Genomic DNA, 20,462 nt, shown 5'->3' with positions numbered 1-20,462 from the left:
TTTCAGATAAGCCATTTTCCTGTTGATTAATAGGAATGCACATAAGCTAACCAGTGGGTTATTGATCTATGACCAGGTCGTGGTACGACAATCCTTAGTGAAAACTGGAGTCAGCTTTAGGACTAGATAGAGGGCGTCACGAGGCAAAGCATTTGTATATTTTCAGAAGACTTTAGGAGCTAACCAAGAACGTACATTTTTTTTTCTCAGAAAATTCTTATCCTGTGGGGGCTCACTTACTCAACATACACAGATGCTTCTTTGCTAGAATAAGCATTTCAGTCAAATAGTTTTGATGTAACTGATTGCATTATGTAAGGCCAAGAAGAAAGATGTAGCCACATCTTGACAAAAAGTATTGCTTCCTTTGCAGCTTACTATGCAATAGGATCCAGCTCCCTAGAGGTAAGATAGTAACATAAACCGCAGTTGTACTGGACTGAGGCAGTAGATGCTCTTGAAAAGGAAAGACAGACCTAATTTTCTTATCAGTGGTTGTCCAGTCTTTTTAATACATATCCTGTGCATATAGTCATAGTCTTACTTTTACAAATGTGAAGAGATTTTTTGCTTGGAGCTTTTATGGTATGCCCTGATGCTATGTTTTGGATCACAAGCATTCCTGTTTTGCATGGCACAAGAAAAGTGTTACTACTTTTTTTAAAACAAAAAACAAAACAAAAAACCACCCAGAAGTCTCCTTGCTTATGAGCAGAAACCAAGAGACCCTTTAAATTTACTTAATAGTCTTTTTTATGTAAAGTTGCAGGACACAAAAAGAGAGCAGGTATTACAAAGAGCTGGATCCTTTACTGTCCGGTCACTTTAAGAAACATTTTTTATTATTGTTAGAGCGGTAACTGTAAACTTGATCATTTATAATCTCATTACTGTGAGCTTTTTCTTTTTAATGATTGATAATGGATCATGATATTAGTACTGTTCAACATCACTGCTAGTTAAAGAAAGGGTGCAATTGTTTATATAACATGTTCAGTTAAAAACAGAGTGGCATACCATGGCTCTTAGGGTGGGTTTGTTCTAGTGATACCAGTGCTTTGACTGTCAAGTGGTTCCATTACAATCTCTTGTTTTCACGAACACCATAATTCTGCATTAGCACTTATTGATTCAAATGTCTTTCATACGGAGACTATGTACAAGTACTGACTGACTTTTAATGCTTCTAAATCTCCAAGTTATGGAAATATTCGTGCGGCTGTACATTGTTGGAATTCTTGACTAGCAAGCTAAAAGTAAAATGCCTAAAACATGAAACTTGGCAGAGACACAGATAAAGTCACTGCTGAGGACTTTGCTTTGAAGAAATTTAGTTCTGACTTTTCAGTATTTAAACTGTCTTGCACAAAAAATAAAATAAATCTGAAGTATATTGATGTCATGTATATATTTTATTTATATTAATTTGTGTGTGTGTATATAATTAGACACTTGTTGGTTCAATAATATAAAACACTGCAAAGCTAACAAATGGGTATGTGGGGTTTTTTTCCCTTACTCCTAAGAAAAATCTCCCTGCCTCAGAGGGAGAAACTGCAAGGCTAATGCTGTAATTGTTTTGGGTTTTTTTACTTGGCTTTTAATATTGCAATAAAACAAAGGGCAGAATTTGAGAAAGCTTCAAATTTGCTGAAATGATGATTCCTATTAGAGGCCAAAATATGTTCTAAGGGTCTGGAAGACCTATTTGAAGTTGTTCATGCAGCCTACTTTTAGCTAGTTTCCAGAATGTTAGGGGTGTGTTTTAGTTGTTTTTTTTTTTAATTATTTCTTTAAAGATGCACTGTAATTTGCTATGTGTCATAAGCTGTCATTGCACATGCTTTATATGTCCAATATACAGAATATCCAGGATGCTCTTAGTTTTGATTTTCTGGCATACTAGTCCATCATTTTGAAGTTATAATAACAACTTTAAGGTAATATTTGGTGGCATTTGAAAACCAACATTTTAATTCCACTGCAGTTTAGTAATAGCGTTGATGTTGCAGTTGGCTGTGCCGCAGCATGACCCAGCACAGCAAGGCTCGGTGGGTGCTCTGTGGCAGAGGTTGCAGGTACAGAACCATAAAGCATGAATTCCTTTCAGCTGGAAAGTTGCAGAAAAATGTTTCTGATAGCTCTTAACTGGGTATAGTCTAGAATAAAGTTGCCTGCGGATCAAAGTGAAAACATGAAACAGGCTAGACCTACTGGCAGCCTTTCAGCTTCTTCTCCTCCTTCTTTGCAGGGTTTATATTCTTCTACCTACCCCGGCCCAGCCTAGGGAGCCAGGTGCTTGCTGCCAATTAGTCTTGTCAAGACAGCCCAGAGCTTCTCTTGACAAGCCTGACTGCTGACAGCAGCTGTGGGGTAGTCTTAGGCAGGATTTTAACCCCTTGCTTGCCAAATACTTTGCAGGTTAAATCCCCTGGTGTCATTCTGCAGTTATTAAAATATGCTTCTATTTTATGAAAACACATTTTATACGGAAACTGATCTAAGGTTGCCAGTGGTGCTGTAGTGATAGAATTTACTTGTTAATTTTCAGGCATGAAAGAATGTAAGCTGGTAGTTAAGTCATTATGAAGGTCACCTTATAAGTTTGTGGATGCTATCAGAACTGTCCGTCCCAGGCCACCTTCTGCTTGATGTAGAGCATAGCTGTAGCTGGAGAAAACACCAGGCTGGTCCAGCAATTCTCTTCTCAGTAGCTTAAAGTTTAACCTCTCTTAAGTATTGCAGTGGCACAAGGGAGTTAGACCAATTTATAGGTCATCCATTAATATAGTTGAACTGTGAATTACAATGAAATGTTTCATATTTTTAAACATTTAAAGTCACTTACATTGCTGCAAAGACAAGATCATTTTTAGTTGGGGAATTTTCATGAGTTGTGTTGTCTTTTACATGTGCATATGACCCTGCTTCTATGAAGGGCTTTGCTCCAGTAATGTTAGCAATGAACAAAAAATGCAGATGGTGTCCATAAAACCTCAGTGAGTTTTTAATTTTAATCAGAAATGGCAAATTAATGAACTGAGCAACTTAGCAAGAGGTTTTGTTTGTTGGAGGGTTTTTTAAGTGCATGTAGCAATATTTAGTCTTCAGGTTAACACTAACTCCCTTAATGTAGTTCCTAAGAAATGACAGCTTAGGCTGTCACTCTTCTCAGTTGTAGTTTGAGAAACTTTTGAACTTTTGGGTCCCATTTCACTCAAATTGGAAGGAAGGGTGGCTTTGTTTATATGTCTTGCAAATTCTATGAATAACAATACTGCGTTTTCCTATGTAGTCGTCATTGTAGATACATCGCTAGAGAAGGACAAGTAGAACTTTATATATCAATTTTAAGTAGTTGCAGCTAGCTAGTTTGTATTAGAGAATATGATCTTTTGTTTGGTCAGATAGAAAGGAAACATGGGAAGTAGCCTGGTGCATGAGAAGAGCTCTCTGTGTACAAGTGATGCTTGTAAACTGGTGGGGGGCAAGGGTACAGTGGTGAGGGAGAAGCATTAGGCAGGCTGCTGAGGTTTTGAAAAATGTAGTGAGAAGAAATAAGACTCTTAAAATGGTATAAATTGATCCCAGAACAGAGAAACTATCTGTTTGCAAAATAGCCAATTTGCAACTGAATGAAATGCTCTGTTTACAAAATATCTTAAATTGGATGTTTCTACTGAGTTAGTCAAGGATGTGGGATATGATTGACTCGTCTTTTCAACTTTGCTTCCAATTTCCTTTGCTTTTAGTGAGGCGTAGCTATTAAGGTATGTTTTTCCTTAACTTGGAACTCCCAGGAATTACATATGAATAACCATTATATCAATTTGAAACCTATTGATGTTTTAGAACTTGATGGTGAAGGATATGCTTTGTTAGTGTTCTTAAAAGTAGAAACAAATTCTGCCCTGTTAGGGAAGAGCTCCGTAACTTTTTTTCAGAGTACTTATGGCTTTTGCAGAGGTCATCACGAGGGCTGCTGTACTTAACTGGAACACTGACTGGAACCATTTATTCTGCGCACATGAATTTAAAAAAAGTATATCGGCAGCTTCTGTTTGAGGAGAGTTAAACATAGCAATACAGAAAACATTATTTCAGCGAGTCACCAAGAGTTCGTTTCCATCACGGATACCTTACTTTGCTAACTTAATGCTTTTTCTTTTACTTTTTTAAATGTTAAGGTGAAGTTATAAGTTGCCTACGTAGGGTGTGTGGAGGTAATGTTAAGGAAATTGCTTCTGTTTAATGCTGCTTGTGTGGGTTTACAGGTTATAATGAGTGGCCATCAGGATACTGCCTAAATGATTTCAGTGTGTCTTTAGTTGGAATTATTTAATATACATCATTGTCTTGAATTTGCAGAGCTTCTACCATACATACCTACCAGTATGTGGAGTTCTCAGTAATGTGTATAGCATTATTTCTATATTAATATCTGAAACTTATACTTGCTGTGTGTAGTTCTGTGGTGCTTACATAATTAGAAATAGTAGCTTTGTTCATGATGGTTGTATTGTTATCCACTAGACTTGTGTAAGTACAGGGAAAAGAGTACTTCAGAAACAGCTGTCTCTTTATTTTTGGTTCACTGTAGTTCACGTTCTGTTCTTCCATTGATTATTTTTCTGTTTCAGGGATTTAAAATTTTCTGAAAAGAAACTAAATGGATGGCAACTGTACAGTATTTTCTAATCTAACATGTGAGCACATGTCCTGACATTGTCCTCTTTTGAAGCCCAAAACCTAGTAAGGGGCTAAAAGGATGTGTCCCACTGTTCGAAATATCTTGGAATGGTATTGTTGAACTGAAGTTACCAATGTGTAGTTGCTTGGAAAGAAACTGGCAGAACATCAGATATCAAAGCTAAAACTGTTTTTTGCTCACTGTGAATCTGTACTGAGGAGGAGGAGATTGCTACTTACTTTCAGGTTGGAACAATGGCAAAATACTACTGTTTTTGACTTGACAGTCTGCGGGCTTAAGTCCTTGAAATTTTTAGCTGTCCCTGTATTTTAGCAGGATGCATCAAGCCAACTCAGCATTTTATTTTTGAAGTAAACAATTTCAGTGGCTGAAGTTGCAACATGAACGTTCAAAGCAGTAGCTTATATAAAGTCCTAATCTCTCTCTTTGCAGCCAGAGCTCCACAGCTCGTTAATATATAGGCTTCAGATTGAGGTTTCTCTTCAAAGTAGCCATCTAAGGTCTTTATATTGTGAGCAGAACTAACCAGTGCTGCCGTGGAAGGAAATACTCTTGCCCTGGGTGCTGCTTCCTCCCTCCTCATCTGCTCCTCCCTTGTGTTAACATGAATGTTTGTACAGGAGTCATAAACCAGATGGAGTAAATGATCGAGACTTTTTCTGAGAATTCATTTTAGTCTGGATCAGTTCCTTGAGCTGGTTGACTGAGCAGCCATATGGTGTACAGACCACCTCCTGCACCAGCACAGGTGGCCAGGAAGAGGCTGATGCCATTTTTTTTGGTTGCAGTGCTGACTTACGCCAATTTTGTGTGCTGTTGGAATGATGGCTCAGTATCTTTTACCTCTTCTTGGCAGGTTTGAGTTTTGAATTGGGGGTTCAGACCTTCAGATTCATCTTTCAACGCAACTGTGCTTCCAAATTATCAGAGCCTGCTAGGAAAAAAAAAACAGTAGTGCTTTGCCCTAATAAGGCTTTCATGAACACTTGAGACACTTGGCCCCTTTACCTTTTCTAGTTAAAAAAAAAAAAAAAAATAGCAGCCACCTCTTCCTCCCGGCCCTCCAACTCAGTTTTTCAAGCTGTCTGCAGTAAGCACATTTTTGCGTGTGTGTATGTGTAGAAAAATGTGTGGTTCTACTTAAGCCAACATATTCCTTGTTTTTTAAGAAATGTTGTCTCTGGTATTACAGCAGTAATTCATTATTTCTGGAATGTGTAATGGAAGGGAGGAAATTGCTTTGTAATCCTTAGTATTGCCCTTTCTTCCTTCCTCAAGTGGGTTGCTTTCAGTGGTAGGTGTTTGCCAACCTTATTCATTTTGACTGAATAAGGTTGAGGAGTGCTTATGTGAGCAGCTTTGTTAGTGCATCCCGAGGAGCAGCAGCCTATAGCAGGCATTTGGCAATGTGCAAGTAAGACGTTAACCTCTTCAGCGAGCATACCTTAGTGGAAGCAGATGTCTCTGATAATCGAGTCTCTCCTCACTGCTAAGTGAGTCTTTTTTTAAAGTAAAGAACAACCCAAATAGAAGTGTAGACTCCCTTAATTCCTTTTACTTCTGCCTCCATGGTCCAAGGTGATGCCTACCAGTGTCACCGAATGTGCTAGCCTGCTTGCCTGTGCTGGTGCTAGCACTGAACTAAACAGTGTGCAAGGAGCAGAGACTGGTTACTTTTGCCTCTTTCCCTCTTTCAGGTTACTGGGTTTTTTGACTTGTAAGCTTTGTCTGGTTTTGTTTTCCTTCAGTGTTTTGTCCTTGTTATCTTTCAATGTTTTAAAGCTGTCATCATATAGAAACACCAAAACAAAGAATCTTGTAAAGTCTTGTTTTTGAAATAAGCGTACTACACCTGTTTTGTAAAGGGTCATGCATTGTGCATTATCAGCTTTTGTGAAGCTTATACATTTTTAAGAGTTAATATTTTGAACATAATTTACCATATCAACTAACTTTTAAATTGGGCAACACTAGGAGAGTGAAACAAGTGTATTGTCTTTAGGACAGAGCACAGCCTTAGCTTTGTATATTCCTCCTAGGAAGTCACAGGAGGAAGGTTCTGGCTAGATCTTGTGACACTTCTGGAAAGCATGGTCTAGGTTTTCACAGTAATCTATTAATATGTGGGGTATTTCAGGATTACAAACAAGTTGTAACTATTGTCTTTATTTAATTCATAGTGCGTAAGTGGTTTTCCTAGCTCTCTTTGTAGTTTCATCATTTGTATGCTCAGAATACTTGAAAACTACACTCACACAAACTTCATGGCTTTGAACATCTCTGAATTTACTGCAAATGGGAATATAGTGTTAAAATACTAGTGCTCTTGGCTTCTGTAATCCCTGAAGAGTGCTTACTACTTTACTTTAAGATAACTTATGCCAGTTTGAAGTAGATAGAAGTAATCTTTATTTGAAAAGAGATTGTTTTAGGAACACTAGTATAACTTTTTCTTAGAAAATCTACTAATTGATGAATTTGCTTTGTGGATTTTGGTGGAATTAAATTTTCTGTTTCAGCTACAGTAACTGCTAGCAGTGCTCCTTCGTAAAACGGGGATGGCCTTAGGGCCAGCTCCAAAGTAATTTGTATTTTGTCAACCTTAGCACTGCCACAAGAGATCTGGGAAACCTCACATCTGTTGCATGTTGATTTATACTAATTTAAAATTGCTAGATTGAATGTTAAATACTTTACCAGTGACTTGAGTTTTAGTGTGACACAAGGTTGAGAGGTTTGAGACAGTCCTCCAAATTCAATAAACTTTTCCGTTAGTGAAGGATGGTTCCCAAAGCAACTGCTCCCTCCTGGAGCCACCAGGCCACTTGTCCAGCAGGCTGTGTCAGCTGGCCGGCAATGCTGGTGTGATAGGCGGCACGTAGCGTTCACGTTTCTGAACAGAACTGAGGAATAATAGTGATGTATAAAATGGAGTACGATTAAGCATGACATTTCAAGATAAGCATCCATGTCCTTTTTGTATTTTTAGTGAGTTGAAATTGTTAGCATGCAGCCCCTTTGCCACCTGTGTCCAGGAATACAGCATTGTGGGTTTCATTGGGAATGCAGGTATGCCTCCCGAGGCCTGAATGACCTAATGTGTTAAGTAAGGCACTTCTAAAAATTGTATAGCCCTTATGCCAGCAGCTTTATCTTTCGTTTGCTCTGTTGAGGCCTTATTCTAAAGCAATTATAGTAGATTTTACTGTCTTGCATTTTGTAGACTTCCTAGGAACATAACGGGGAAAAAAGAAATGGGTGTAAAACATTAACGTTGCAAAAGAAATTTACTTTTGCTTTAATCTTTGTTTTGTACTGAGATCTTGTAACTCTGTTGCTCTGTGGAAAGGTTACTTTCATGGAATCTTTCAATACTAGTAGTATGGCCTAACTGAAAGTGTTTCAACAATTTTAGTGCTCCCAGAGGAGAATGGAAACTCATAATTTTTAGTACTTTTCTGACATTAGTCTGGAGTTTCTGCCTAGGAATAGTAACTTTTAATATTCACCTAGTGATTGCTCAACCCCATAGTTTTTCATTCCAGTAAATATGCATCCTATTTGAATATTTTTCTTCCTGTTGTGCTTGTAAAGCTTTAACATGAGTTCCCAATGTTTTCTGTTAACACTTAGTGCTGTCCTGGGCTTGGTTCTAGAGTGGAGAAGCAAATTATTCTCCTCTGTCCTGTTACTTTAAAATTTCTGACAATGGTACGAGCATACTAAATCCCTCAACTCCTCTTGGATTTCTGAAAAACAATGATGATTATTTTAGGAAAGTGCTGACCTACTCTTTTAATAAAGAACTTGTCTTGTATTCCACTTACTTTCCCGTTTTTAGAATCAAGGTTCATATTTCTCTTGCTTCACAATCATATAACATCCTTGTGGCAAGTACAGCAGTTGCTTACCTGGAAAAGTAATATTAGAAAAGTGTGTATTTTTAGCTGCCTTTTGATGTGATATAGCAGCTGGAAACAAGGAGGAGAGGCAGTATGAGGTGATCAGACAGCACTGCCAGCCACAGCTTGGGAACCGCTGCTTTGGACTTGAGACCAAAATGTGGGGAAACCACTGTTACAGGCCTGAGTATGGCCACTGTGCCTGGCGCTTCAGCGATCCCAATGCTGTGGCTTCGCTCTTGATCCTCAAAAGCTTCATTTGAGGGTACTCCCCTGGACTCTATTTGGCAAGAGTTGTTAATGGATGAAAAACAAAGTTCTGTGAAGCTTTTTGGTTTTGTTAATATGCATTAAAAATATATGAGCAGGTGGTTGCATGCACACATTTAATATGTAATTAGTACCAGTGACTGGTTGTAAATATCTAAATTAAAATATATTCTAACAACTAACAAAAATACCATTTTTCTCTTTCTGTAGTAATCATGTCCACAACTCGGAGAATGAATCTAGCAAGCTCATGTTGAGGTATAATCTCAAGACAAGATACAGTGACTCATATGCTTTTCTGGGTAAGAAGGGTATCTATATCCTCTTGAGTTTGACAAAAACTAGTTAACCTCTTAAATTTAACTTGTGAAAACTACAGTCTGTCAAGCCAGTATGATGGAGGTTTTGTGGGTGGGGGGGTTTGTTTGGTTTTTTATGTTCTTGAATCTTTCTGGGCAAGTGTAGAGAACTTTCCAGCTATCTAACAGTCTAAAGACATTCTAACCTAATAGCGTAATGGAAGAGCAGTAATAAGCAATCTTAGAATAAAAGACACCACTAAATAGTGTATGACTGGTTAGAAAAGTAATTCCAGTTCATTGTCACAAAGATATGTACAGTTTCTAGCCTGATTTCCCAAGGGAATGGGGATTATATACTCTCTTTTCGTTTTCCCTTCCCAAAAATGTTCAACATCTCTGTGACTAGGAAGTGAAAGAAGTGTACAACTTGAGAGAAAAGTGGGCAGAAGTGAACCTTATAGACACTGTGTTGACAGGCTGGCAGCCAGACATCATGCGCTGCCTCCTGGTCAGTGTGGATATTCTGAGACACCGCAGACAGCTATGGTTATTGCCGTGGCATGATACCTGGGTGTATGGTTTCTACAAATCTGTACGTGAGCTGACTTTGTTAGTTCTGCTGCTCTTAGAACTCCCCCGGTCCCTCAGCTTGGTCCAGACAACTCCAGGAAAAACAGATTTAGGATTTATTTTTTTTGTTCAGGAAGACATCACTTGCTGATGTGATTACACAATTTCACTTTTACGTATGCACTGAACTCTATAGCATCTTCTGTGTATAAGATTTCTCTGCAAGTGTCTCCCTCCTTAATAACTACTAGGGTGTTACTCAGATTGTCAGTAGCACTGTGTTCCAGGTAGCTTGTACCGGTAGTCTCCAGAGAATGTTAAGGCCTGATTTCCCCACTTATCCCCCCACCTCCCTGCATCCACACTAAATTCTTAAGGTTTAATTTTATGGGATTGGATGTAGATACCTAGCTTGTTAGGTTTGCTGAAGTATCTGAGGAGGGGGTGGGGAAGAAAGCCCCTTTTGCTTTCTGTTCCTGTAACAGGTGTTTCAATTCACTGTCCTTTCATGATTTTCATGTAAGCTGTACCTCTGACTCTCCCTGGTCTCAGTGGATTCTGCTATAAAGTCATGGGTTTACAGCTGTCCTTCTGTCTTAAGGGATTTCTAGTTTGGATTGCTAGAGTATTGCTTACTCGTTTATCATCCACATTATTTCATGAGACTTGGTGCATGCAGTAACTGCTGCTGATTCCTTCCTAGCTGTGAACAGAGAACAACTGCAGCAACAGGACTGTTGCTTCAAAATACGGTTTCCAAAGAGCAAAGCAGTTTCCATTAAGAGTTACGTTAGATAAAGATGACATGTTTTAGTCATTTAAGTTTAGCACTTCTCTCGGAACTTAATTAGACCTGATTTAGCTTGGCATTGCCTGACTTTTTTTTAGTACGGAATTAGCCTGTTTCTGTCTGTCCTAGGGCAGTCCTGTGTTTTTGGCAGTCTTGTTCCAGTTATCAATTTTGGTTTATAAAGTAGTCGCAGAATACACACTGCTAATATTTTTATCTTTTTACTGTATCTTCATGATTCACTGTCATTGAATTTCTGCTGTGGAGCTGCTTTCTTTTTAAGTGCTCTTACTAAAGATAGAACAGCTCCTTGGGCTCTTTCATTCTTTTATATCTGTAATAAAACCAGACAGTTTGGGGTTTTTTTTTTTTGTTTCATATGTATGGCTTTTATTAATATAATGGAGACTTTATAATGTTAAAATTCTGCTGATACCTTACAGCCTTTCCTTGTCTTTTAGTGATTGCTTCATTTAAGAATGCTTTCCTCCTAAATTTCTGGTTTTGTGCTGATTTTTTTAATCTTGTCAGTTAAAGCTTGGAATTTATTTGACCTGCAGCTAGAGCTTTTGCTTTTAAGTGATGTATCTGGACGTTTGCAGTGCACTTCTTGGATTTCACTAACAGCTTTCATAGTTTGGAGTGATTTGAACAGTTCTTTTTCAGGATCTGTTTTATTGCTGCTTATTGGAAGCTTATCAGGGAGTCATACCTTACATATGACTTATAAAGTCTTCCTAGAACGAAGAGTTTTAGATGGCATATTTCCTGTCCATCAGATACAACTATGCAGACCTACATATGTGCCTACAGAAAAATGGGAAGGCCTGCTTGTAATTTCCCAAACATTTTCTTCATGGTGATTTTTCTAAATAACCGAAGTGGTGGTGTGATGCATGTCACTTCCACGTAACCATACAAACGCTGGGGCACTTTTTCAAATGTGGTGTGTTCAATTAACAGTTGTCTTGTGTCCGTAATTTAATTGATAACTGAAGGTGTGTCCTCATTTTTTTAAACTATATATCTATTTTAACATTTCTTTTCCTCTTGAATTTAGATAACGTAATCCATGGATAAAGTGGGAAAGATGTGGAACAATTTCAAATACAGGTGCCAGAATCTCTTCAGTCATGAGGGTGGAAGCCAAAATGAAAACGTAGTTGTGAACTCCAGTAGTTGCTCATCTGCTAAAGAGAAAGCTATCCAGATAACTGATTTGGCTCAACAACAACCCAGCAGCCCTTTGAGAGAAAACATAGCTTTGCAATTAGGTTTAAGTCCTTCAAAGAATTCGGCAAGGCGGAACCAAAACTGTGTCACAGAAATTCCTCAGATTGTTGAAATAAGCATTGAGAAAGAAAATGACTCGTGTGTCACCACGGGAGCTAGACTTGCTCGAAGGGACTCTTATTCTCGGCATGCTCCTTGGGGTGGGAAGAAGAAGCATTCCTGCTCTACCAAAACCCAGAGCTCCTTGGATACTGAAAAACGATTTGGTAGAACACGAAGTGGTTTGCAGAGGAGGGAGAGGAGGTATGGGGTGAGCTCCGTCCATGATATGGATGCCGTATCAAACAGGACAGTAGGCAGCCGTTCTCTGCGACAGCGTCTGCAAGATACCGTTGGGCTGTGTTTTCCCATGCGGACTTACAGCAAACAGTCCAAACCTCTGTTTTCTAACAAAAGAAAGATCCATCTCTCTGAACTAATGCTTGAGAAATGCCCTTTTCCTGCAGGCTCAGATCTGGCTCAAAAGTGGCATCTGATTAAACAACACACGGCGCCTGTGAGTCCTCATTCAACATTTTTTGACACATTTGATCCTTCCTTGGTCTCCACAGAAGACGAAGAAGACAGGCTCAGAGAGCGACGTAGACTTAGTATTGAAGAAGGGGTTGATCCCCCTCCCAATGCCCAAATACATACGTTTGAAGCTACAGCACAGGTAAATCCATTGTATAAACTGGGACCAAAGTTAGCCCCTGGTATGACTGAGCTGGCCGGGGACAAAAACATAACACCTCCAGGGAACTGTGACTCTGAAGAGGACACAACAACACTTTGTCTGCAGTCACGCAGGCAGAAGCAGCGTCAGATGTCTGGAGAGAGCCATGGCCATATCAGCAGGCAGGGGGCTTGGAAAGTGCATACTCAAATTGATTACATCCATTGCCTTGTGCCAGACTTACTTCAGATCACAGGTAACCCGTGTTACTGGGGTGTGATGGACCGCTATGAAGCAGAAGCACTTCTGGAGGGTAAACCCGAAGGCACTTTTTTGCTCAGGGATTCTGCGCAAGAGGACTACCTCTTCTCTGTGAGCTTCCGTCGCTATAACCGATCGCTACATGCACGCATTGAGCAGTGGAATCACAACTTTAGTTTCGATGCCCACGATCCCTGTGTCTTTCACTCCTCCACTGTTACAGGGCTTCTGGAACACTACAAAGACCCTAGCTCTTGCATGTTCTTTGAACCGTTACTTACTGTATCTCTGAACAGGACTTTCCCCTTTAGTCTGCAGTATATCTGCCGGGCAGTAATCTGCAGGTGCACTACGTATGATGGAATTGATGACCTTCCTCTACCCTCAATGTTACAAGACTTTCTAAAGGAGTATCACTATAAACAAAAAGTCAGGGTGCGATGGCTGGAGCGGGAACCTATAAAAACAAAGTAAACGGAAATCAGAATAAGCTTCTAGAATATGCTTTTTTGTGTGTGTGTTACGGTTTAACTGCAGCGAGCGCACCAACAACATCTGGCTTTTCTGCAATATCCTATTTAAGCTGAGTGTTAGTATCCTGTCAGATGCTGCCTGCTGTTAATCCAACTAAGTTGTGATGCCTCTTGGAAACAATAAGCAGACACAATTCTGCACGTTTTTCATTAAGGCCTAATGAAAATATTTTTGCTAATTTCTAAATATTTTGTTTCCCTTTTATAGCTGTAGTAATTGGATGAAGAAACTATGAGGCATTTTCCATGGGGCATTCATGTAATGCTAATAAAGAAAGGCTTTATTAGAGGAGCATTTTTGCTAATAACTGAAGTATTTTTTTAAAATTATCTTCTTTAAAACTTTCCACTACTCAAAGTACTAATTTAGCTCACAAACAAGTTTCCAAATACTAGTGAATGAGAGTATTTTCTTTTAATGAAGAGCAGTTCATTAGCAGCAGTCCATTAAGAGGTAATGGAGCTTTGATGCTAACAGATGAATCAAGCTTTTCTCAGTGTATAAGGTTTCTTAATCGTTAAGACTTGAATATGCCTGCTCAGTACTGTAATTCTGTTTTAAACACTTGGAGATTTAAGTGGCATTGTTAGCAAAAGTAATACTGTCCTGGACAGTTAAAATACCTTCCAGTGTGAATTACTGATTCAGTGGCAGGACACGGGATTAGATTATTGCCATGGAACAAAAGGTTGCGCTTTTTTTTTTTCTGAACAGAATTTGCTGGCCTGACTGCTAGCAACTTACAATGGAAGGTAATAGTGAAGAGGAAAAAATATGTTTGATTATTTAAAGACATCTGATATTTTTGTGGAGAAAATGACAAGTGACTGAATTATTATAATCAGAATACAAAATCTGACATATCTGAAATAGATGTCAGGTTTCAAAGGTACTGTTACACTTTATTTGTAAATATCTTTCCATGTTTTAAAGTAATATGCACTGCTTATAGTTTCAACAGGTTACTTGGAAACAAGATTCTGAGTTCTGTTTGCTTATTTAATCGGAGATGGAACTTAAAATAGTTCTGTCTTAGACATTTTTGCACTAAAAAATTTATTGGAATGCCCTGACCCCTTTTAATGTTTTGTACCAATTAGGAGTGCTCCCTAGTTTCTTTACCAGCTGCTACAGTGTGTTATTACTTCTCTATGGCAGTGACCTGTGCGAGGTAGGGAACATTTTGGCTGCAAGTACAATAAACGTTATTCTTGTATGCTACACTAACCCTTCTATTGATGTATTTTTCTGCTTGCTGTGCCTTGTTCTGGCTTTTTGTGCTAATAAAGTACAGTCCGTTCAGTGTTATACTTGTATATCTGCTCTGTTTTTATATATTCACGTAACTTGTAGCAGTTAACTGAATTTTTAATAGGCTTTTCTTAGTACTTAGTATAGGTGATGCACAAATACTGTGCCATTGAATATTGGTTGGTCAGCACATCATGTTTCTGGGTTTTGTTACATGCTTACCAGAAACCTAAGTGTACACCATTGAGTAATGTTTCTGTAGTCACGGCAAAGTAATGGACCTGTCTGCAGGCATAGAGCATTTCACAGTTTTTGTAATGTAAAGGATAAATGTTAAGCAAAAAGTATTCTAAAACATTATTGATCCCCTTTAATGGTTGCTGAAGGTGTTTCAGCTTGTTACATAGCTAACTGCTAAGCTTAATGTTTTGATACTCCCCACTGAGTAAGGAATGGCTATTCCTGTAAATTGACAGTACAGCAGTGGCATTTGTTCACTTTTAGACTATTTTAATAAATTAGATGTACACACAAACTGGCCAAATGTCCTGTTTTTACCAAAGAATACTGTCAATTTATGTTGGGGTATTTTTTTTTAGTAAAAAAACTTAGAGTGGAGAGGTGCAATTTCTGTTCTATCAAATATTTATCCCAAGCTATGATAAACCAAAGTATTTGACAACTTCATCTGAACTTAAGTAATGTATACATTTATGTTGGTAGAGCTTAAAACTTTTACATCACCAGTGTCATCATTTTTTCTTGAACTCACAATGCACCTGAAGGGGAATGATTTAAATAATTTTGTAATGACTGGAACAGCACTATGTAGAAGCTCATACTGCAAGGAGTTAATCTGAAGCACCCAGAAAGCACTTTAAAACATGTGTTTATATGCTTGTGGAAAAATTGTGATCCCGTTATGCATTCTTTGTAGTAGCTTATCTTCTTTCATGTGTTAAAAGACTTCAACTGTTAAAATGGAACTTTGTTTAGAATATGTAAATACTAAGTTTGTGTAAGTATGTGTACAAATGTGCTAATGATCACTTAAGTTTTGAACTGTATGTGTGTCATTGGATATGCAACTCCTGGCTTAAAATCTGCTCTAAGCATAAAAAGAGGGAGGGGAAAAAAAAAAAGTCACCAGCATGAAATCACACCTAAGTGTACCTTCACTGTGTCATTCTCACTGTTCCCTCTGTTGGATCTGAATTCCAGATGAGTTTACTTTTAGATATTGCTTTCAATATTAGTATCATACAGTCAACCCGCAACCAAGCTTTGTCCCAATGTAGGGACCTGTTTTTTGTTTACACATGTTGCAGTTGCTTGTCATAAACTAGCCCATGAGATTCTAATTGTGACATTATCAATGTGTTCAGGAATACACATTCATTTAATTTTTTTATCATGTGGTGGAATCTTAAAAAATAAAAACCCCAAACCCTTATCTCAGAAGGTTTGCTCTTGCATTTGTGTAAATAATCTTTATGGAGAGGATTTATTGCTCCCTTAAAGCACTCCAAAAAAAAAAAAAAAAAAAAAAAAGATTATTTCTCTAAAACTTTTTAAAGCCTTGCTTCACTGAAATATACAGAATAACTTGGTAGTGTGGTTTTTATCACTTTTTAAATTACAGACTTGAGTGTTGGCCACTCAAGTTGCAGTGTATTTCCTCATGAATACATTTTTCAGTTCTAAAGGCACTAAAATGTTAGTATGTTGAAAATGCAGTTGATTCCTCATTTCTGTTTGAGGAGTATGCGAGTATGCTTTAACTTTTAACCTGGTTTTGTTTAGAAAAACCTTTACACATGTAGTCTTCAAAAGTTGTGTACAAACCACTGATTTTTATCTTTGTTTAACAAGATTCGATGTAGTAAGGTATGCTAACAGGATTCCAATCTAATTTGGTTACACAGCAGATAAGTATTTGAGCCTGTCTTGCAAAGTGTTCTTTCGAGGTGATTCTCATTTCTGCAGAAAGGGCTATAGAAAGGGCTTACTCGGTAGGAGTATTTTGCAAGAAATCTTACCAAGAAAGTCAGCATCAGCTCCAGTTTACAAAGATATGGAAATAAAAGTAATTTCCATAGAACGTGTTATCTAATGTTGGAAAATTATTGTGTAAATAAAACAATGTAATTAATGCATTAACATACAGCACATAGCGGTTTTTTACTCTTAACTTGATCATTGTAGAACAGAATTGGATTTAATGCCCTAATTTTTTTAATTCCAAAACTTTTTAGTAATCTATTTTATGTCCCCATGGAATTGGAGAGAAATAACTATACTATATTTTGACTATATATGAGGGTCTGCGGGTTGGGGTTTTTTATCCGTTTTAAAGGCATTACTCTTCTGAAAATACTTTTAAGGACATATAGACACTTGTCCAGATAATTTACTTGTCAGAATGAAACTTCCCTTAAAATAAGTTACAAAGCCATGTTTTGCATTTATGTGTTTTAAATTTTGTGTGTATTTGAAGACTTGTTGCTTACAAAACAATAGTCTTTAAATCAGGAGCATGTAGTCTTTGGAAGACCTGTCTGTGTATCCTTAGTGTTTGATAAGATGAATTCAAGCCTTTGCTAGATGTCATCCTGGCAGTCAGTCACATCCTTAAGTCCGTATTTAACTTCAAGGTTCTGCACTACTTGAAAACAAGCAAAGATTCTGAGTTTCTGTGATACGAAACCAGTTTGCTTTAGTCTCCATGTGCAAGCCAAAATATTTGCAGAATGCTTTAAAGCTTGTCTCTGCTGCAAAGTTGCACTTAAGGCTGAAGCTGTCAAGTCAGAAGTTGCTGAGTACCAGATGAATCTGTGGGGAGCATGGTTCTTTGTTTTTCAAAGCTATCTTGAAATACAGTATTTAATGGAAAAATATGAACTGAATCTTCTGTGATTCTTTCTAAAATAACAATATTTGTCTCCTTTTTAAACCGTTCACATTTAAAATTATGAAAGCACTTTTTGAGTCTCGTTTTCCTAAAATGTTGTTGTGAAATGTATGTGCCAAACCTTAGGCTGCAAGAACCTATGTAGTCCATATGTATATGTTAATAAGATGCCTCCAAGCATGTGTGTGTTCATTGTCTTTTTTTGAAGCTACCTGAAGTACACCAATATGGTGAGCATTAATATATTGGAATTCTAAAAATTCTCTCTAACTTTGTGCGTGGCATGCATTGCAAATAAAAGGACTATTTTATTTGTATCTTCAGCTTTATTTATATATTACAGCCAGTTGATTGGTGTGTGTTTTCCTGCTATTGCCACACTTGCCTGAGCAGTTGTCTCCTGACTGTGACCAAAGGAGACATTTTTGTTCGTAGTTGCTTTTTAAAAGGTCTTACAATAGACAGAAATCAGTGGATTTTTAAGTGTTAACTCTTGCAAAGCATGGTGTAACACTGCTAACTGTTCCCCCTTTTTTGCAATATTGATGTACAAAGAATCATTTAGCTTGACCATGGGTTGTCTGCCAAATGTGGTTGACTTAGTATGTCTGAATTTTAAGCTTTTTTTCATTGTTAATTGAAAATTCTACCCATAAGGGCTTTGAAAAGAAGAAGTCTTGATGTTTTCACAGCAAGATGCATAAAATGTTGTGCAATGAGGTGAGAATCTCTTGAAGGTGCTTCTTAAGAAGTTTCCCCGCTCTCACTATGTCTTAAATCAAGACTCTGTAAAAGAAAAAAGCTCACCTCTTGATGACTTTAACCTTACAATCATTTAAAGACTGAAAATAAATCTGGTGCTTTCACTTAATTTGCTTGCATGTTGCCATACTGATTTGCAAGAATCGTACAAGAAGCAAATTTTCAATCTGTTATTTCAATGAAGCATTGCCATCTCTTCTTTTCATAAAATATTCCATTTACAAAACTTCTATTTCAATAGGATTTTAACCATCTTGAAATCTGTTGTTATCAAGGTAACTGTCATGTATATGCTTTTCAATTTGAATAAATGTTCACTTTGTAAATTTGAAGCTACAGCTGTTACCAGCTAAGTTTCTTAGGTACCAACAAAATGTATTTATGAGCTGAAGCTCCTGGTGCTTGACCTTTTTTTTTTTTTTTTTTTTTTTTTTCTCCTGTCTTCAGTAGGAAAAAAATAACATAATTGTGTAAGTGTGATATAGCTAATGTTTCAGATCTCCTTATTAAGCACACAGCTACACTGACAAGCAAAAACATATCTGAACTTGCTTGTCTGGAGTAAAGCAACCTCTTATTTCTCAGCAGGAGTTGGCAAACAGGAAGCAGAATTAGGTTTTGTTCTTCTGTGAGCAGCTGTTCAGTTGAACATGGGGTGTGCTTCCTGTGCGATAAGGTGTATTAACTTCTTAGAGCCCTGGGAATTTTAGTAACTGTTGGATGATAGAAAAGTATTTGGCTGCTTTGTCACTTCTTGCTTTCGTACGTGTAGTTTTGCAAAAGCATGAAGAGATGTATTTATTAAAATTGAATCTATGTAGTCACGAACTGTATAAGCACTACTTTGTAATATCTTTACAGAGATAGCAAATACCTACACGATTATATTTAAACTGTTTGGGGAGAATGAATAATGACACTGTGGGCACAAATTAATTCAGATTGCACTATAAACTTTCTTACCAGAAGCCTTCATTCTTACAAGAAACTATGCGATCGCTGCACAGAAAAACTGTAGCTTTTGATGATGCGCTCTTTGGTAGGTGTCCAAAAAAGCGGCACCCAGACGGTCCCTGGACCTTTTCCTGACATTCCAGTTGAAGGGGCCCTGGCAGGCCCGCCGGGCACTCGAGGAGCTGGCTGGCAAGTGTGTCGTGCCAAGCGTCACCCGATGCCAGCACCTTGTATAACTGCGCTGGTTTAGGTCTCCTTAGCTTAGATGTTTTTTTAACCCGCTACAGCTTAAATGTTTCTCCACCCTGCCTAATTTGTCTTTGTTGTCTGGTTGCCAAACTGTCTTGCATCTTAATATAGTAAGAAAATAATGTGATTTATGGCTACCCAACCGGTGTATTAAGTAATAGATTACTCTGTCTTAATAAATGGGGTATAAACTACCATACTGTTTTCTTTTTATATTTGTTTGGGAGCAAAAAGCTGTGGGTTTAATGAGTTTGTTTTAAACTCTATACTGTAAATACATATTTTTACTAATGTTTAGTTATCATACATGTCAAAGGGATAAGTAGTTAGATCAAAATAATCAGTAACTCATGTTTATCCCAGTCCATTGTTACATCTAAAAAAACCTGAGCGAAGAGACCCAGAGACTGATAATTATAATCTTCAGGAGTTTTATACTCTGAAGTTCCAGAAAGCTCTTAATTTATCAAGTTTTCACTTAAATCTCGAAGGGGTTTTCTCCCCAGTTGTGGGCTGGATACATGTTTCTGTGACATGCACATGTGTATTCTGAAGCACAGCTGCCGTGAGCGCAAGCTCGGGAGCAGGCGTAGCTGTCATCCTGCGAGCTGAGAGTTTTTCCTTTGTGCCTGGTGGGAGCTACTCCTGAAGCAAATTGGCGCAAACTCATAGATTATGAAAACTGGACAAAATGCTGCTGGTGAGGGGTTATAGCTGGGCACGACAACAGCCTGTTGTCGTGTGTGACAAGCTGAAAAAGTGGTGTGGGCTGCTCTGTGGAACTATTTCGGGCTTTTTAATTTGTTAATTATATATCTTGTAGAGCATTGCTCCTAAAAATAAATTCAGTCCAGGCTGCTTGGAGTCTCTGTCTCATCACTAGTGAGATAATAGAAAACCAAAACACTGAGAACAAAACTGGGTTTTGGGGCTGTTTTATGTAGGAATTGCCTTTGTAGTTGTAGCTTCATTGAAATATGCAAAAGGTTAATTGTCTTAAACTTGGCTGAAATAAATCCATAATTGATTTATAAGTGAAAGTCATGG

The 20,462-nt window shown here is 37.8% G+C and overlaps 1 protein-coding gene across 6 annotated transcripts in view; it reads left to right on the top strand.

The window, feature by feature from the left end:
• Positions 1–19,610, top strand: part of SOCS5 (suppressor of cytokine signaling 5) — a 94,096-nt gene extending 74,486 nt beyond the window's left edge. For 4 of the 6 annotated variants that reach the window (XM_055725808.1, XM_027801208.2, XM_055725809.1 and 1 more), the window contains 2 exons: positions 9,094–9,185; positions 11,606–19,610. In XM_055725808.1, coding sequence (XP_055581783.1) covers positions 11,618–13,228 — 1,611 coding nt within the window. In that variant the 5' untranslated portion in view covers positions 9,094–9,185; positions 11,606–11,617 and the 3' untranslated portion in view covers positions 13,229–19,610. Of the gene's footprint in view, positions 1–7,700; positions 7,781–9,093; positions 9,186–11,605 lie in introns of all 6 variants that reach the window. The other 2 variants (XM_055725811.1, XM_055725812.1) reach the window with 2 other exon arrangements.
• Positions 19,611–20,462: the final 852 nt, after the last annotated feature.

This window comes from Falco cherrug, chromosome 13 (assembly GCF_023634085.1).
Source record: "Falco cherrug isolate bFalChe1 chromosome 13, bFalChe1.pri, whole genome shotgun sequence".
Lineage (NCBI taxonomy): Eukaryota > Metazoa > Chordata > Aves > Falconiformes > Falconidae > Falco > Falco cherrug.
This window is presented reverse-complemented; position numbering and strand designations above follow the sequence as displayed.